Source organism: Alexandromys fortis, unplaced genomic scaffold (assembly GCF_014885135.2).
Source record: "Alexandromys fortis isolate MF-2015 unplaced genomic scaffold, M_Fortis_MF-2015_v1.1 scaffold_139, whole genome shotgun sequence".
NCBI classification, from domain to species: Eukaryota; Metazoa; Chordata; class Mammalia; order Rodentia; family Cricetidae; genus Alexandromys; species Alexandromys fortis.
The window spans coordinates 4,484,114-4,499,986 of record NW_026068020.1 but is presented as its reverse complement, the minus strand read 5'-3'; the positions used below and the strand labels follow the sequence as shown (position 1 = coordinate 4,499,986).

Sequence of the window (15,873 nt, the reverse complement as noted above, 5' to 3'; positions counted from 1 at the left end):
TGGGGCCTCTTCATCCTTTGTGGGTGTGGTCATGCCACAGTGCTCTCCCACATCTGGGCATGGTGCCAAGCAGCAAGGGAAGGTGAAACTACTGCCCAGCCTGCCCCCAGGGACCTAATTCCTAAAGCAAAAGGCAGATGTATCCATAGCCGATCATGACACCCTGGGGAGCTTCCCTGGGGAAGCAATGTTCAAAGCTTACCCCTGCCTGAGGTGTTCAAGGGATGTTGCTGGAACACAGTTTGGCAGGGAGGAAGAAGGGTAATTAGCCTGTGTTTAGTAGACAGATGGGGAAGAGAGAAAGAAGAAGGACAGATTTTCTAAGTCTTGGGATGGCAACGGAGTGCTCAAGGCTGAGGTTAGGGCAGACAACTGTATTGAAGGCAGCACCACGCAGGGGACTCTCCCAACCCCCACCCCAATCAAGGAGGCAATCACCCAGCCAGAAGCAACTCGCTTGCTGAGACCTCTCACCAAGGGTGATTTTTGTAGCTTCTTATTTTTATTTTTTGGCTCCCCCTGAATAAGCAGTAAAGTATTGATATTAGTAACTCTACAGCCACTTGTGCACCGGCCCAAGATGGGTCATGTAACAAATCTACACACATCTATGCCTTGGGCTCCCCTCCCCACTGTGTGGAACACTTATAGGCTAAAAGGTGACCAGCAGAACTGAGGAAATGTCCCATTTCTGATGTGGATTTTCTTTTACAAAGTAACAGAATTCAGGAGAGTAAAAGGTTTAAGCTCGGCTGGGCGGTGGTGGTGCACACCTTTAATCCCAACACTTGGGAGGCAGAGGCAGGCAGATCACTGTGAGTTCGAGGTCAGCCTGGTCTACAAGAGCTAGTTCTAGGACAGACTCCAAAGCTACAGAGAAACCCTGTCTTGAAAAACAAACAAACAAACAAACAAACAACAACAACAAAAACCCCCACAAAACAATAACAACAAAAGGTTTAAGCTCTTTAGCTACTGTAATTACACATAATATCAGAAAAGTAACAAATCAGAGGAAAAGTTATTTGTGATGTTTGGCACTAGATAGGTTCGTGTGAACCCAGAGTAAGCCCAACTCCAGCAGAGGTGAAGAGAACAGAAGGGCTTTGGGAATCTGTCAGACTCAAGTGGGCAGACTGGAGTGTGAGTCTGTGTCAGCACTCATGAAGCAAGCATGAAGCTTGGGTTCCATCCTTAGCACCTCAAAACAAAACAACTCCCCCGAAACAATAAAAACCCAAGGTGAAGGCCAAGCACAATGTTTGTTCCCATCAGCAGAGCGCACCAGTGGGCACCGAGTCGTAGCTGTTTCCATTGCTGGGCTGGGCATCATTTACAAAGGCTATTGGGCAAGTTGAAGGCAGACTATCTGTAAGTGGCTAAGGTCTCCAAAGACCCTTCCTTCCCCTCAGGATCTTAGGACTCAAACATGAGTACAATCTTACATCACTTCCAGTGTCTGGAGCGGGCCACTGAGACACATGATGGGGGCTGTTTCGCTGAGGAAAGCCAAAGGGGGCCCTGGGGGGTTGAGGCAACTAGGCAAACAACTTACGACCAGCAGCAAAGGGGATTGTGCGGGCACACCCTACCAGGGACACCTGCCACACCAGGCAGCCAGAGACCCAGTTGGTGTGGCACCTAGGACTGGGGTTGCTTCTGGTGTCGTCTGGCCTGATCCTAGGTGGGTCCCTTTCTAGAAGTTCAACCAGGAATATATAGTTCACAAAGTATTTTACCCATGGAAATATTTGGAAAATAAAAATAGTCTCAGGATTTGGGAAACAGAGGCAGGAGGATCAGGAACTCAAGAGCACCTGGACTATACAGTGAGGCTGAGGTCAGCTCACACTTTGCAAGACTGTCTCAAAAACCAAATGAAACAAAAACCCCAAAAAGAAAAAAAAAATCCAGAGCTCCAAAGATCAAGCCAATGGTTGTGTTATGTCCCAAATTCACGGACTTACCCATGTCTACACTATGTCCCATAGAAGCACCTATGGGTACCCAGAGACATTCAGCTACACAGAGGCAGAAGTGAGGATGGATAAGATGTGAGGGAGAGGGGAGTAGAGACAAGGCAGATAATTAAAATTAAGAGAAAGAAAGCCATCGAGAATCCCCCTGAATAGAATTAGGAGACTCAATAATGGGTAAGTTTGGCTAAGTGGCTGGGGAAGCCCAAGGCACCAACTAACACTCCACATGAAAAGACAAAGATGCTGGTGATGTGGAACAGGGGAGGTGGCCGGACAGGGGCTGATGGCTACGGGGAGGGAGCTGCAGTGGTTGACGGTACCATCTCCAGCAAGAGAAACAGAAGTGTCTGCCATAGTGCCTTGTCTCCCCACAGCTACTCACTCCACATAGCTGTCATGCTCAACAGACAGAAACACCTCCTCAGCAGCCCGGCCACACGGGGCTAGTCTGCTCCTATGGCCAGGGCATTGTTTGGTCCACTTCTCCTGCAGAATCCTGAGAGTATGACAACTTGCGCCTCTTTGCTGGAACTGGAGAGTCTCTCTCAGAGGTACGAGCAGTCCGCACAGATATGTGTGCCTCAGCTGGAACTGAGCCCTGCAGGCTTCTGTTCCTGTCAGGTGTTGCCAATTTTGGGGAACACCGGAATCCAGAGTCTGGATTTAATTTTCTTAAATCGGCTGTCTGACAAGGAACAGCTGCACCAGCTTTTTTTGGAGATACTCTAACATATGAGGTCACCTTCACCCGCTGAGGTGACATCAGGCAATACCTCTGATAAAGCTTATCAAATTCTTTTTTAATCTCCTCATAGCGGTCCTCCCCACTGGGCCAAGACCTTCTCCATGGTGCTGAAACAGCCGTCCTGGGTGATGCTGTCTTTCTTCTGATTGGCCCAGAATCAGGTCCTTGAAGAGAAAGGCCTGGGTTTTGTGAGGTGCTGTCCTCTGATGCTAACAGAGCAGGAAGGCAACTCGGGAGGCATCTGTTGGCTTTGACAGATATTTTGCTCAGGTCTTCAAAAGCCTCACTTGACCTCTTTGCCTTTTCTCTGTTGAAAAGTGAACTCAACCTGTGGGTTTTTATGTCCTGGGGGCTGCCCAGGCGTCTAGAAGCACCTCTGTACACATCAACAGCCCAGGACTCAGTGGGGCCAGTCTGGCAAAGCTGTTTCCGAGGAGACAGGCTATACTCCTGAGCAAGTTTGTCAAATTTCATTTCAATTTCCCCAGGTAGCATCCTTTGTCTGGGAACCATTTTACCAGGTGAAATTAGCAACGGGAATGCCTTCGCTCCATTTTCTTGCTCAAGACAGTTTGGTGTGTTGAAGTCCAAACACTTCTGAGGCGTCCCGTGAAGCGCCTTCCAAGCTGGACTGCATTTATGAACTTGGAGTTTGCTTCCTTTGAGAGCTCCCCTTTCCGGTTTTAAGTCTGTCTTGAGGGGAACAATGTGCGGTAAGTTGGTGCAGTTTCTCAGTATCATGGCCTCTTTCCCTGGCTTGGAGCTCCTTCGGGAGGGCTTGCTCCCATAGCAGTATGTCCTATTATAGTGTAGCCCACTCTTACGCGAGAGCCTCCTCCTGAGGTTCCAGTTCTGGTTGATGTAAGTCTTGGTGGAGATTATGCATGAGGGCTGTAGGCTCAGCAGCTGACTCATCGAATGGATCATGCCTTCATACATATCACTGACCGTCACATTGCAAATGTCAACAGCCTCAGGGGACTGGCTGCTTAGACAGTGGCTGCTGGTCTCTAGTAAGGAGAAGCTGTCATTTCTAGGTATAATGGTCATATCAGCTGAAGTCGACTCTTTAGGGCTACTAAAGCTCTCTGTAGAGATACTATCCTGGCATCCTGGGAGAAAAATATACAAAGTCAGGGTAAACCATGGCTCAACTCGCCCATACTTAGAGGTTGGGGAGCTGAAGAGGGATCACAATCACACGGTTTAAAATATCATGAAGTAACCCTGAGAATGTTAAGGATAGATCTCCTTGGGAGGCTTTATTCTAGCAACCAGAATTAGATTTTGACTTTTCACCCCAGTTTTGCAAGAGTAGTCTTCTCCCCATCATACTGGTTATAGACGGCTGTCAATTCAAAGGCCAACACAATACATACATGGATTAAAAACTTTAAAAATGAATTAGAAAGGAAAATTCTATAAACACAAGCATATTCAATCAAAAAAGCCAACACAGGGGCCTGGAGAGATGACTCAGGGTTTAAGAGCACTTGCTGGGCTGGAGAGATGGCTCAGTGGTTAAGAGCATTGCCTGCTCTTCCATAGGTCCTGAGTTCAATTCCCAGCAACCATATGGTGGCTCACAACCATCTGTAGAGAGGTCTGGCGCCCTCTTCTGGCCTTCGGGCATACAGACAGAATATTGTATACATAATAAATAAATAAATAAATATTAAAAAAAAAAAAAAAAAAGAGCACTTGCTGCCCTTCCAGAGTATCAGAGTTCACTTCCCAGCATCTGCAATAGGCAACAGACAAATGCCTGTGGCTCCAGCGCCAGGGGAATCTGGACTCTGGTCTGTAGCACCTCAACACACGCATGCGCATGTAGAACAAAAGCCAGTAAGTGACCTTAAACTCCTGACCTCTATAGAGATGGCTGGGAAGACATGTTCCTGTGCAAGGTGCAGCTTTGACTGCTGTATCACACGACTATTTTATGGATTTTAAAAGGTAAAATCCATCCTATAGAAATGGGAGAAGCCCAGCTGGAGCACTCAAGACAGGTGAAAAGCATGAAAAACAACAGTGGTGGCAACTCATGGGGCTGCTAAATGCAACGGGACCCATCTGAGTGGGTCCACTGTTAAAAGAACAAAAATGGCTACAAAGGACACTGTGGCTCAATTGGTAAAATGGTATCATGCCAATGAGAAGTTTCTGGCACATTCTAAACTTGCTATAGTCATGGAGAATCACCTGGTTCCTGGAAAGAACATGTGAAGCATTTAGGGGTGCTGCAAATATGAGCTAAGTAACTATAGAGTGCTCATGTCCATACATATGTGCCAGGGATGGTCAGTGAAGGAACGACAACCAATGTTACCTGTGACACACAAGATGGACGGCCACTGGTTACCCCTGTGCTGCTAGACTCAAAATGTTCACACCGAGGGCAAAGGGCTATAAAATACCTGGTATCATGACCACAGAGGGAAAACCAGCTCACTATAAGAATTTGCAGGATAGCCTGGGCTACAGTGAGACTCTACTGAAGTAGTCTTTACGTTCTAGGATATGCACACATCACTAAGTTTATGTTGCTGAGACACACCCCACATTGAAGACCCACCATAGGTGGTGCCAAGGGCCCCAAGTCTCCACAGATAAAAAGTTCATGTAATCACTCCCTCATACTCACCAGGTTCTGGTGTGACAGGTGAGGAAGGAACCCAAGGCATGAGTGTGTCTTTTCCGTCTCTCTTCTCGGCGTTCTGAAATCAGGACCAATGATTCTAAGAGTTTGGGATATTAAGACCTTGGGCTTATGGAACTGGGTTCGTCCTAAAAGTACACATGGCAGTGTATCTGTAACATGACAGTGGCCAGAGGGAAGGGGTGTTCCTAAACATCTGAGAACTCTGTCCCCAAGGACACAGCCACAGTTCTGGCAGCACTCTCCGCCCGACCAAGGATGGCACTTCTAGCATTACATGCCTGCCTGCCTGCCACTGTGCTCGACATGAGGATAATGGACTCAACTCCCGAAACTCGAAGCCACCATGTCAATTAAATGTTCCTTTATAAGAGTTGCTGTGGTCATGGTGTCTCTCACAGCAACAGAAACCCTAACTGGGACAACTTGGCTTAGTCAGAATGTCCAGAGGCCACGTAGGTGGTGGGCAGAGGTCAGATAAACTCAGGTCTAATTCCAGCCCTCTCCTCTGACCACATAACAGCCAGGAGGACGTCACCTACTCTGCTAGGTGATAGAGAATTATTGACTTCACGGGAACTTGCAGCCATCAGAGGGGTGCCATTGCTTGTTACCTAACATTTAGGCATCTGACAATAGGGTATTAGGGTGTCCTTTGATTCATGAAAGATGCTCTGGGAAACCAGAGGTGACATCTTTAGGGTAACCTCCAACACCAACTGCCCTAATTAGCATTAGCTATCAACCTGATGTAGCCTATAATCACCTGAAGAAAATCTCAAGCGGGTGAGTCTTTCAGCAGGTAGTTTGTGGGCATGTCTTGATTATTAACTGATGAAGGAGGGCCCAGCCCACTGTGGGTGACATCACCCCATGGCAGGTGGTCCTGGGCTGTGTAAGGCAAAAGCACTGAGAAAGCACTGCTGTCAAGCAGAGGGCACCAGGGCTAGGAGAGAGGCCTGTAGGCTGGGAGCAGGAAGGTGGGGTGGCTATTTCCTCAGCTGTGCAGCTAGCGCTAGAGCTGCACTGGAGTCTGTGCCCACTGGAGCTGAGCAGTCCCCTGCAGGGGACAAGCCACCCCCACATGACTCCCCGAGTCCTTCCAGGTGCTCACTAAGAGAGGCTGACAGTTTGTGAAGAATGTGGACATAATCACCAAACCCCTTCACAGGCTCCGAGGACAGCACATGAAATCCTGACTACTGCACCCCAATTTGTCTTCAATGCCTGGTCAGTCTCACCAACACACACAAATTACCTTAAAATACTCCTCATCTCGAAGCAGGATATGCATCTTGGCCAAGTACTTCCTTCTTAAGTCATTTTTCAGAGGGCTTCCAGGCCCTGAAAGCTGATCAGAAGGAGAAGTCAGGACACTGAGTGAGAATGCCGGTACTTTCAGCCTCGTGAATTCTGGGACATCCAAAAGCTCCTGAATGCTCGACTATTTAAAGGAAGTTTTCAGTCACTCTCCTGCATCAGCCGCTACAAAGTGGCGTGGGCCTTAGAGCTTCCAGACCCACTGTGCGGCTGCAGGGAATTTATCAGGGATCTAAACTAAAACGACCCAGAGCATACAACCCTGAAGATATCTATGACAGCATCACTCAGAAAGAAAGTGGGGAGGTGGAGACAATCTAACACTCTGGCTGCAGACTGAGAAGGGAGCCTTGGCTTTCCCACTCTCGACACCAGAAGGGTCCACCTCCCTTTCTGACATCCAGTGCACATGGCCAGGAAAGTGCTCTACCAGTTAAGCTCCATGCGGGCTGTCACCTTCACTAACCAACCACGGAAGTGAGACCCACAGGGTACAAGGAGGCAGGTCACCTGCACCCTGGGGACACTACAGGAAACAATACATAAGGGCACTCAGCTTTTAGGCTAGTAACCTTGTGACCATACAAATTTATTTTTTATTTGATTTTTTGAGGCAGGGTTTCTCTGTATAAACAACCCTAGCTGTCCTGGAACTCACTCTGTAGACCAGGTTGATCATGAACTCAGAGATCCACCTGTCCCTGTCTCTCAAGTGTTGGAATTAAGACGTGTGCCACCACAGCCCAGATGACCATATAGATTTTTAAACGCTGACCTGGAAGTACTCAGCCATGTCAGTGTCTGAGGTCAAGGCTAGGCTGGGTAACCATAAACCACAACATCAAGGATGAAGGCATGTAGCCACACCTTCCTGAACTAGTCTATGTCAGTCAACAGTGGAGGCGAGCAGAGCACTAGCCTCTGAGGAGTGGGGGCCTCGGGATCTGAAGGGGTGACCAGAGCGGAGGGCAGCAGCAGAGACTTGGGGGATATCTAGACAGGAGGGGTGCTGCCCCAGCTCATATGCTGTCTGAGAGCTGCAGCCACACGATTCTGCCCATTGTCACTAGAAACTTCTCTTACCATCGAGGTGCAAGATAGCTGTTCCTCTTGGTCTGACTGTGTATCTGCACTGCTGCTTTCTGAAAAGCAGAGAACATTTAAAAACATGAGCATCTCATAGGTAGTTTTTGCATCAGTTGAGACATGCCTACAGTAAAGATCCCTGTTGGCTTAAGAATGTTCCTCTAGGGGTGGGAAGATGGCTTAGGGGTTAAGAGTGTGGTGCACGCCTTTGATCCCAGCACTCAGGAGGCAGAGGCAGGCGGATCTCTGTTGAGTTTGAGGCCAGCCTGGTCTACAGAGCAAGTTCCAGGACAGCCAAGGCTACATAGAGAAGCCTTGTCTCAATAAACAAAACAAACAAAACAAAAACAAAACCCGATTACCAGTAGTAGCAGATTCTCCAGCAGTGGTCCAGAGGTCCAGCAGTGACCTCTGATCTGAGACACTCTGACAGTCTCCAAGCAGACCAAACTCCCAGGGTTAATTGAGTCCCCACCTACTGTCCCCGGACAGTGAAATGAGGCTAGTCAGGCCGAGGAGCAGAATTTTTAACTTAGGACTCACTGAAACATTTAAAGGTGCTCATGGCCTCAACACCCAAGGTAGCAAGCAAGCACTCAGGGAACCATTCTGAGTAGCTTCAAGCAGTGGCGGAGGTAGCGGATCTAGGTGTTTGTGGAGCTAGGATCTGAATTAATACCAGTAAATGAGGAACTCCAGCAAGCAGTATCACCACCTTCTCCCTGTTTCCACTTGGAAAATACTACCTTTCTGCAATTTGGCCTCAAAGGGATTGACTGGAGGGAGCTGGGGAGACAGAAAGATCACAGCCTGGAAACCTTAGGAAGGGAGCGAAGTTGAGAAAGGAAAGACAGACATTGGCTGCAGAGGCAGGGGAGGGGTCATGTCTATAGATGCTGATGTTCCAATCACCTTCAAGGGCAACCCCTAAGATTTATTAGATGTTGACACTAATGGGAAAGACATGGGTCCCCACCCAAGGACCAAGGAGGACAAGAAATCTACATAAAACGTTAACAATGAGATACCTCAGCTGTAAACTGCTGTAGGAGACAAGCCAGCCTTGTCCCTAGCCTCCCTTTCTAACAAGGCGACACTCACCAGCTTCCAGAACGTCTGTCCAGAGCTGAAAACGCTCACTGTCCTCCAGAGCTTGCCTATTTATTCTGGTAATCATCTTCACAGAAGGGTCCTTGGGGCATAAAAAAATCAATAAATACAAGCTTGATGAAGTAACAACACATTTCTAGCTATTGTATACCATACATTCACAATCCTAGTGGGACACACCAGGGAAATAAACGTGCTTACTGAAGGCCTCATGACTCCAGAAGACAGTGGGAAGTTCCACTGGTCAAGGAGAGACTACAGTGGTAGTTAGGGACCCACAAGGCTGACCTGGGTTCTACAAGTGGCCACTGCAGTTCCTGCTGGGTGGAGCCACTGAGCACTGTCAAATGGTCACTCCCTCAGAGAGGCCACTTCTGCTCTCTAAGGCCTGTGTTCACCAGGTTCCACGAAGACGGCACCAACAAGTGCCTGTTAGTAAAGCGTCAGCACTCAACATAGGAGGCTGCTTGTATGATTTTAGAAGCCAGCCCAGTGAGCTATGTCCTTTCAGGTGCTAGCTCTATGGGCCCAGGGGACCTGAGATGGTCCATCAGCACCAAACTAAGTGACTCCTGACTCACGGAAGCAGGCAGTTCTCAGCATCCCTACTGCTTGTATGTGTGAGCCCACGACAAACCAGCGCAGGGCAATGGGGAGTCAGTCCATCCTGACTTCCTGCTTCCCACCCAGGGCAATCTCGGAACCAGCACAAACACTTGGTCTTGGGGGGGAGATCAGCAATGATAAACCCAGTAACACTGTGGCGGTCCCCAGCTGTACCTACAGGCCATGCACGCTCACTTTTCTAGTCCTAATAAAGCTCTAGCAATTCTACAGACCCCAGGCAGAGATCTTCTACGTTTTAAACCAAAACCTTAAATAACTTTTGCTACCAGGATGACCATTCTAGCACTGGGCTGTCAGGTGTGTCGCTGCGTTCTGTGGCCCAGGAGGACACAAGGACTCGGACGGGCTGCTCCTCGAGGGCCATGCAATGGGCTTTATAAACCAAGCCATGGAATAGATCAGCTGTGCTCACTTTCACCCCTCTGGTGGCTTCCCTCACACAACCGAGCTGACCAACAATAACACACACATGCCCGGCACATCCCCAAGTACTTACATCTTCACAGACAAAGCATGCAGACCCCGATTCATAACAGAGGAAGGTGCAAGAGCCAAATGCCTTCCTTGGAACTAAAGAGCAATTTCAAACAAACAAAACCCAGCCACCACAGAACATGGCTGTAACACTAGCACTCCAGAGGCCAGAGGAGGGCTGATGAGAGTCTGAGGCCAGCCTGGGCTACATAGTGAGTTCCAGGTTAGTTTGGGCTACGGTGATTTTGTCTCAAAAAGCCAAAAGGCATTTAGAGTATACAAGCTGGTGAAAACAAGGGTTCCCTTACTGGTTAACTGGAAGGGGGTGTGAGGTGCACTTACAGATAGGAACTAAGGTGGCACCGCTGGACACATGGCACCGCAGTCTGCTAACCCAAGAGCTCTAGCCTTCCTGCAGTTATAATAATTAAACAAGGAAGCTTAGTTAATTAGTTACCAGAATGGCTGTTAATGCAGTTTAAGCTTAATTTTGATGTTCTACTCTGGGTAACAGGCTTCCCCAGGAATCATGGCTGCCTGAGATTCAATTAGACTAGACAGTGTTACACTTATAACCAGGGCAAAAGGTCACACCCATTCTCACAGCAGGAAGGTAAACTACTGAGGCCATCCGGGAATCCCTGTCAGATCAGGAGCTGTGTGGCTGAGGAAGAGAAGGGCAGAAGGCTGTGTGAGTCGGCTCTCTGCCTCCTCTCATCTCATCTGCTGCTGCCTGACAAGGAAGGGGGCGCTGTTTTTCCCTCAAAGGAAATGAGATTTGGTCTTCTTTGTAAGGACCCAACAAAGGTGCCCCCAGCTGGTCTCGCACACAGCCTGAAGGTCTCCAAGCTGGTCCAGCATCTGCACACATATGACTGTCATGAGGGCCCTATGGACTATGCTGGAGAAAATGGAGCACACAGGAGCCAGGCAATGGAAGAAACACTTCTCAGTGGGTCCACAGAGGAGAAAAGCGTCCCTGGGGTGGTCCCTCACAGCTCTCGGCACTGGCCTCAGGGCTCACCCACCCAGGGATCAGTCATATCAACACACCACAGCAAAGCATTAAGGCAGCAAACCTGATGGCAGTTACCTGAGTTTGTCCCTTGTTTCTTTCCTTTATCAGCTTTCCTCCCCAAACTCTCAATCCTTAAAAGAGGAAGACGACAATTGAAGTAACCCGAAATCTCAGTTTCTGCTCCAAATGCATGGAGAGAAAGCCAAGCTGAACGGCACAAAAGGTGAATATGAAAGGCAATTCAGATTTTGACAGTGCTGGATAAACATCACTAATGACAATCTCTCCGACCCAGAAAGCAGCAGCTTCCCCACTTTCAACCACCAATCCTAAGAGCTGAGGACAGCTCATATTCCATACACTCTTAAGATGCACATTCACTGGGGAGAGGGCACAAACATTCACAGAGTCAGTGCTTTCCTAGGGCAGTCTAGTGGCATGAAAGAGAAGCCCACGTACAGAGAACGCTGGGGTTCAAGTGCCCCAGCCCTGTCACTCACTAGCAGAACTGTGAATTACACAGTTCCTCTAAATCTCCCGAGAAAATACAAGTTACTTAGAAGAAGGGTGGGTTTTGAGGTTTGATATGACTATATTAAATAGAAGCAGAAAAATAATTTACACAACACCCTCATTGCTCCAGATTTTCCCAAGGAGACATCATTCAGTACCCACAGCCTATCTGCATGTAACTCCTACACCCTTCTAGAAGCCCAAGGGACAGAGGCCATGTTCACCGGCAGTGACTAGCCCAGGTTCTCGCTCATGTAGTGGAGCCAGCATGTGAATTCTGGGAGGTGCTGACAGCAACACAGTCTTTCCAGAGGACAGCGATGCTTGAGTGTACGGGCTCAACCGTTCCACCTGAGGCGTTGCACAGGGAGGGCCAGGAGCATCTTAGGAAATGCCAGGCCAAAAACTCTCTTAGAATAAGTAACAGGATGAGGGACTCGTGGCATGAATACAAGCCACGAGCTTGCTAGGATACAGAGCTATAAACTGACAACCGCAGCCCTAGGAGTCTGTGGGCTGGCCAGTTCTCAGGGAGGGCTCTTATATGCTGACCTGTGACAGTCTCAAACTGTAAAGATACTTCATGATTGTTCTCATATAACCGATATCAGGCTTTCACCAGCAAAAATGAGTGTTATTCAAAAATGTCCAAAACCTTCCAGACATTGCCCACCCCTGCATGAACAATCACATAGAGAAGCCTGGAGACAGGCAGCACCCTTAAGGATTACTGGGTCCTGATCCCATCTGGGGCAAAAGCAACCTGTTGTGGTATTATTTCTGTTTCTGCCTGTGTAAAACTTTCACCCAACGTGTGCCTTGAACAGCCGAAAAAACTAAGGGCAAAGACTGCGCTTGTCAAAGTGGGTCCTGTGGACCCTTGGCAGATTGTGATTTGAAATCAGATTTTATTAGTAAACGAAAACATTAGGGATGTCTTTGGAAGGAACTGACCTCATCAGATTCAAAAACACATCTCAGTTAGAGAATCCAAGACGCTAAAGGCAGTCCATAGCATTAAATAAAATTGCTCCTGAGGGGTAAAATTGCATCCTGATAGATGGACACTCCAAAACAGATGGGTCCGAGTTACACAGCCCAGTCCATGAGAACCGAGCAGTCCCGGGTATTGGCTTGCGCACTCCGGTGAATGTGAACACACTCACACGGAGTACCCACGGTTGTAAACATGCTTTTTATATCCTGTCCCGCTAAGCAATCAGCTCCGGCTTCCGCGCCAGGCATTTTAAAAATCAGGCTGCATCCGTGTCTCCCGGCATTCTCTTTTGAGAAAGAACTAGGAAAAAAAGCAATTCACGGTTGCAAGGTCCCCTGTGAGTGAGGGGGAACGGGTGCTGCATTGCAAATTCTAAACCCCACTTTTCTAGAACACTGCCACGAGGAGGAGGGTTCCGTACCCTGGGGTGTTTCGTAGGTCAGCGTGGCCAACTGCACCAGCGGGTCGTCCTCAAAGGGCTGGTTATACTGCGGAGAAGGAGAGCCGGTCAGACCCCAGGGCGCTGGATTCCCGTCCGTCCGTCCGCCCGCCGGCCGGCTGCACCCTCCCCGCCTCGGCCATCCCAGCTCACCTTCGCTATCAGTAGCTGCATGTACGTCTGGAAACCCCTATGTCTTTCCTTGAGAAGCCGCACCAGCCGGCTAGGCGACGAAACGTCAGGATCCATGGCGCAGGCTGCTCACTGCCTGGGCTCAGCACCGCCGAAGGCCGCGAGCGGTTCAAAAGTTCCGCCCTCGCGCTGATAGGCTCTTTCAAAAGTTTTTACGCGATCGAACCGCCCTCCTCTCCCAGCACTTCCGGCGGAAACGGAGGGTGGTAAGGAGGGAGGGCAGCCGGAGCGGAGGAACATGCGCATTGCTTCCCCATGATGCACTCCCGCGCCCTCTAGAGGCGTCTGGACGAGTTGCCTGGGTGTCCCTGCTGGGTCCCGGAGATGGTCCTTCTTGGGTTGCTTGGGAGGGCTGAGAGAGAGACATCGCCAAATAACTGTCCTGAAAGGAGTCAGGAAAACCAGTTTCCATAAATTCCAACAAAAGACATGTTTAAAAGTGCTGACCGAAAAGATCTCTGATGCAGTTTGACAGCTGAGAGGTTTTGTCAGTTTAAAAGGACAACTTCATCAAACAAATTTCAATAAAATACAAATACAAGACCTGCAAGTTATAAAGGTGAAAAAAAAAAAGAAAAAAGTGCTGACCGATATTATAAATGTGACAAAAATCTACGGTTTTTACCCTAGGGTTTTCATCAACACCCTTTCCAGTTTTTGATTATATACGGTTTCTTGATTGACGTTTATATTGTTCCTTGAGGTGGTAGGTTATTTGGTGTTCATTTTATGAGGGCATTTACAACGATTGACATTTTAGAAAATGTTCAGGTAAGTTTTTTGGAATTTGTCTTATTGAGGGGCTGGGAGATTGAACCGCAGTTTAGGATGGTTTTATTCTGGCTTCTTTTATTCTGGCTTCATAACAGCTGCATTTGTGTGCTGTGTTAGTGTGATTATCACAATATTGGGTGATACTGGAATCATTACTGAGTGCCAAGAAGTTCCTCGAGGGGCCTCCCCACCTGTCAGTCTGCTGAAGCTGGAGAGGAAAGAGGAACTTCTGAGCTCTCGGACTGAGGATGCACACACAATGTATTTGCAACAGCCACAGAAATACGCTAAGTCCCTTTCAAGATGGTTAGCTTAGGGCCATCAGTTGTCAGACTCTCTTGGGGTTGTTTACTGATTGGGAGCTGCACCATCCAGACTGTCCCTACTCCAGCAGGACCCGGCTCTGGGGGGAAATGTGAAGGCTGTGCTGTTTCAGCGCAAAGCGATGTGTGTGTGTGTGTGTGTGTGTGTGTGTGTGTGTGTGTGTCTGTGTGTGTGTGTGTGTGTGTGTGTGTGTGTGAACCAGTTAGCCATTCTGTCTCCTAAGTGCTTCCATGTCTTCCCTGCGGGCTGAATTTCTCCGAACTGAAAGCTAAAATGAAGCTTTCCTTCCTTAACTTGCGTTTTGCCAGGCATTCTTCACAGCAATAAGAAAATATCCAAGACACCGTCATTTTACAGATAATTTTGATTTCAGATAGAGCTTTTACATCCACTGCGTTGGAAAAAAAGCATAAATAGCTCATCAAAGTAAGCTTAGCTTCATAGAAGATGGTTTCAGAGTACTGATCAGTCACTGAGAAAAATCAAGTAAAGAAACTATGTAAATAAAACAGAACAATTTGTCCCAAATAGTATTATGTTAGTGAATATATATATACATATATTGTGTATATATACATACAATTCAAGGATATGCTATATTTTATTAATAAAAATAGTTTAAAATATTTGGTGCTATTTAAAATGCTATTTTGCTAATTACTGAAATAGTTTTCAAATATAGTGATGTGAATTCTAGTCATGAAAGTTAAATATTATGTATATACATACACATATACACTTATTGTTCTGGTCACTCTTCAATTGCTATGAAAAGACATCATGATCAAGGCAACTCTTACAAAAATAAATCATTTAATTAGCTTGCTTACAGTTTCAGAAGTTTAGTTCATTGTCATCATGGTGACAATGGTGGCATGCAGGCAGACATGGTGTTGGAAAAATAGTCAAGAATTCTACATTCTCATCCATAGGGAACAGGAAGAGAGAGAGCTACTGGACCTGGTATCTGGCTTTGAAACCTCAAAGTCCAACCCCAATGACACACTTCCTCCAACAAGACCACACCTACTCTATCTAATGTGGCCATACCTCCTAATCTTTATAATCTTTTCAAATGGTTCCACTCTCTTGTGACTAAGCATTCAAATATTTGAGCCTAAAGGGGCCATTTTTATTCAGACCATATGTACAACTAGTGGCTCACACCTACCATTCAGCTTCCACATAGCCAACAGACCAACTTCTCTGAGTCCTTTTGGGCTCTGATCTCCACTGCTTCTCATCACCTCTAACAGGATACAGAGTGTCAACTCTTCAATCGCTAAAGTCTCAACACCCACGTTTGCATGATGTCCGAGTCACCCCATATTCTAATTAGCACAGAGACATTCTTTGACAAGATAGGAAAACAAGAGTCAAATAATTTGTGCAAATATCAAACATTCTAATTATTCTTCACTTCGACAGTCTACAATATGCCTGAGACTCCGTTTTTTTCCTTCAATTAAATAATTTCTCTTTTCTCTTCATATTTGTAAAAATATAATCTTCCATGGCTTATAGTATTTGCAAATCCTAGTATTCATCAGTACCTTGGATACTTTGTTTGGAATGTTTTCAGATTTTCTTGTTTTGTGGGGTTGGGTTAGGGCAGG

The 15,873-nt window shown here is 47.4% G+C and overlaps 1 protein-coding gene across 1 annotated transcript; it reads right to left on the bottom strand.

Moving 5' to 3' along the window:
• Positions 1-51: 51 nt before the first annotated feature.
• Hjurp (Holliday junction recognition protein) lies at positions 52-13,263 on the bottom strand. Its single transcript, XM_050163082.1, has 8 exons — positions 13,121-13,263; positions 12,950-13,016; positions 11,094-11,149; positions 8,891-8,981; positions 7,787-7,845; positions 6,642-6,734; positions 5,369-5,441; positions 52-3,836 (listed from the first exon to the last, which is right to left on the bottom strand). The coding sequence occupies exons 1-8, from the start codon at positions 13,214-13,216 to the stop codon at positions 2,434-2,436; spliced, it is 1,938 nt and encodes a 645-aa protein (XP_050019039.1). The 5' UTR covers positions 13,217-13,263; the 3' UTR covers positions 52-2,433.
• Between the last annotated feature and the right edge of the window lie 2,610 nt (positions 13,264-15,873).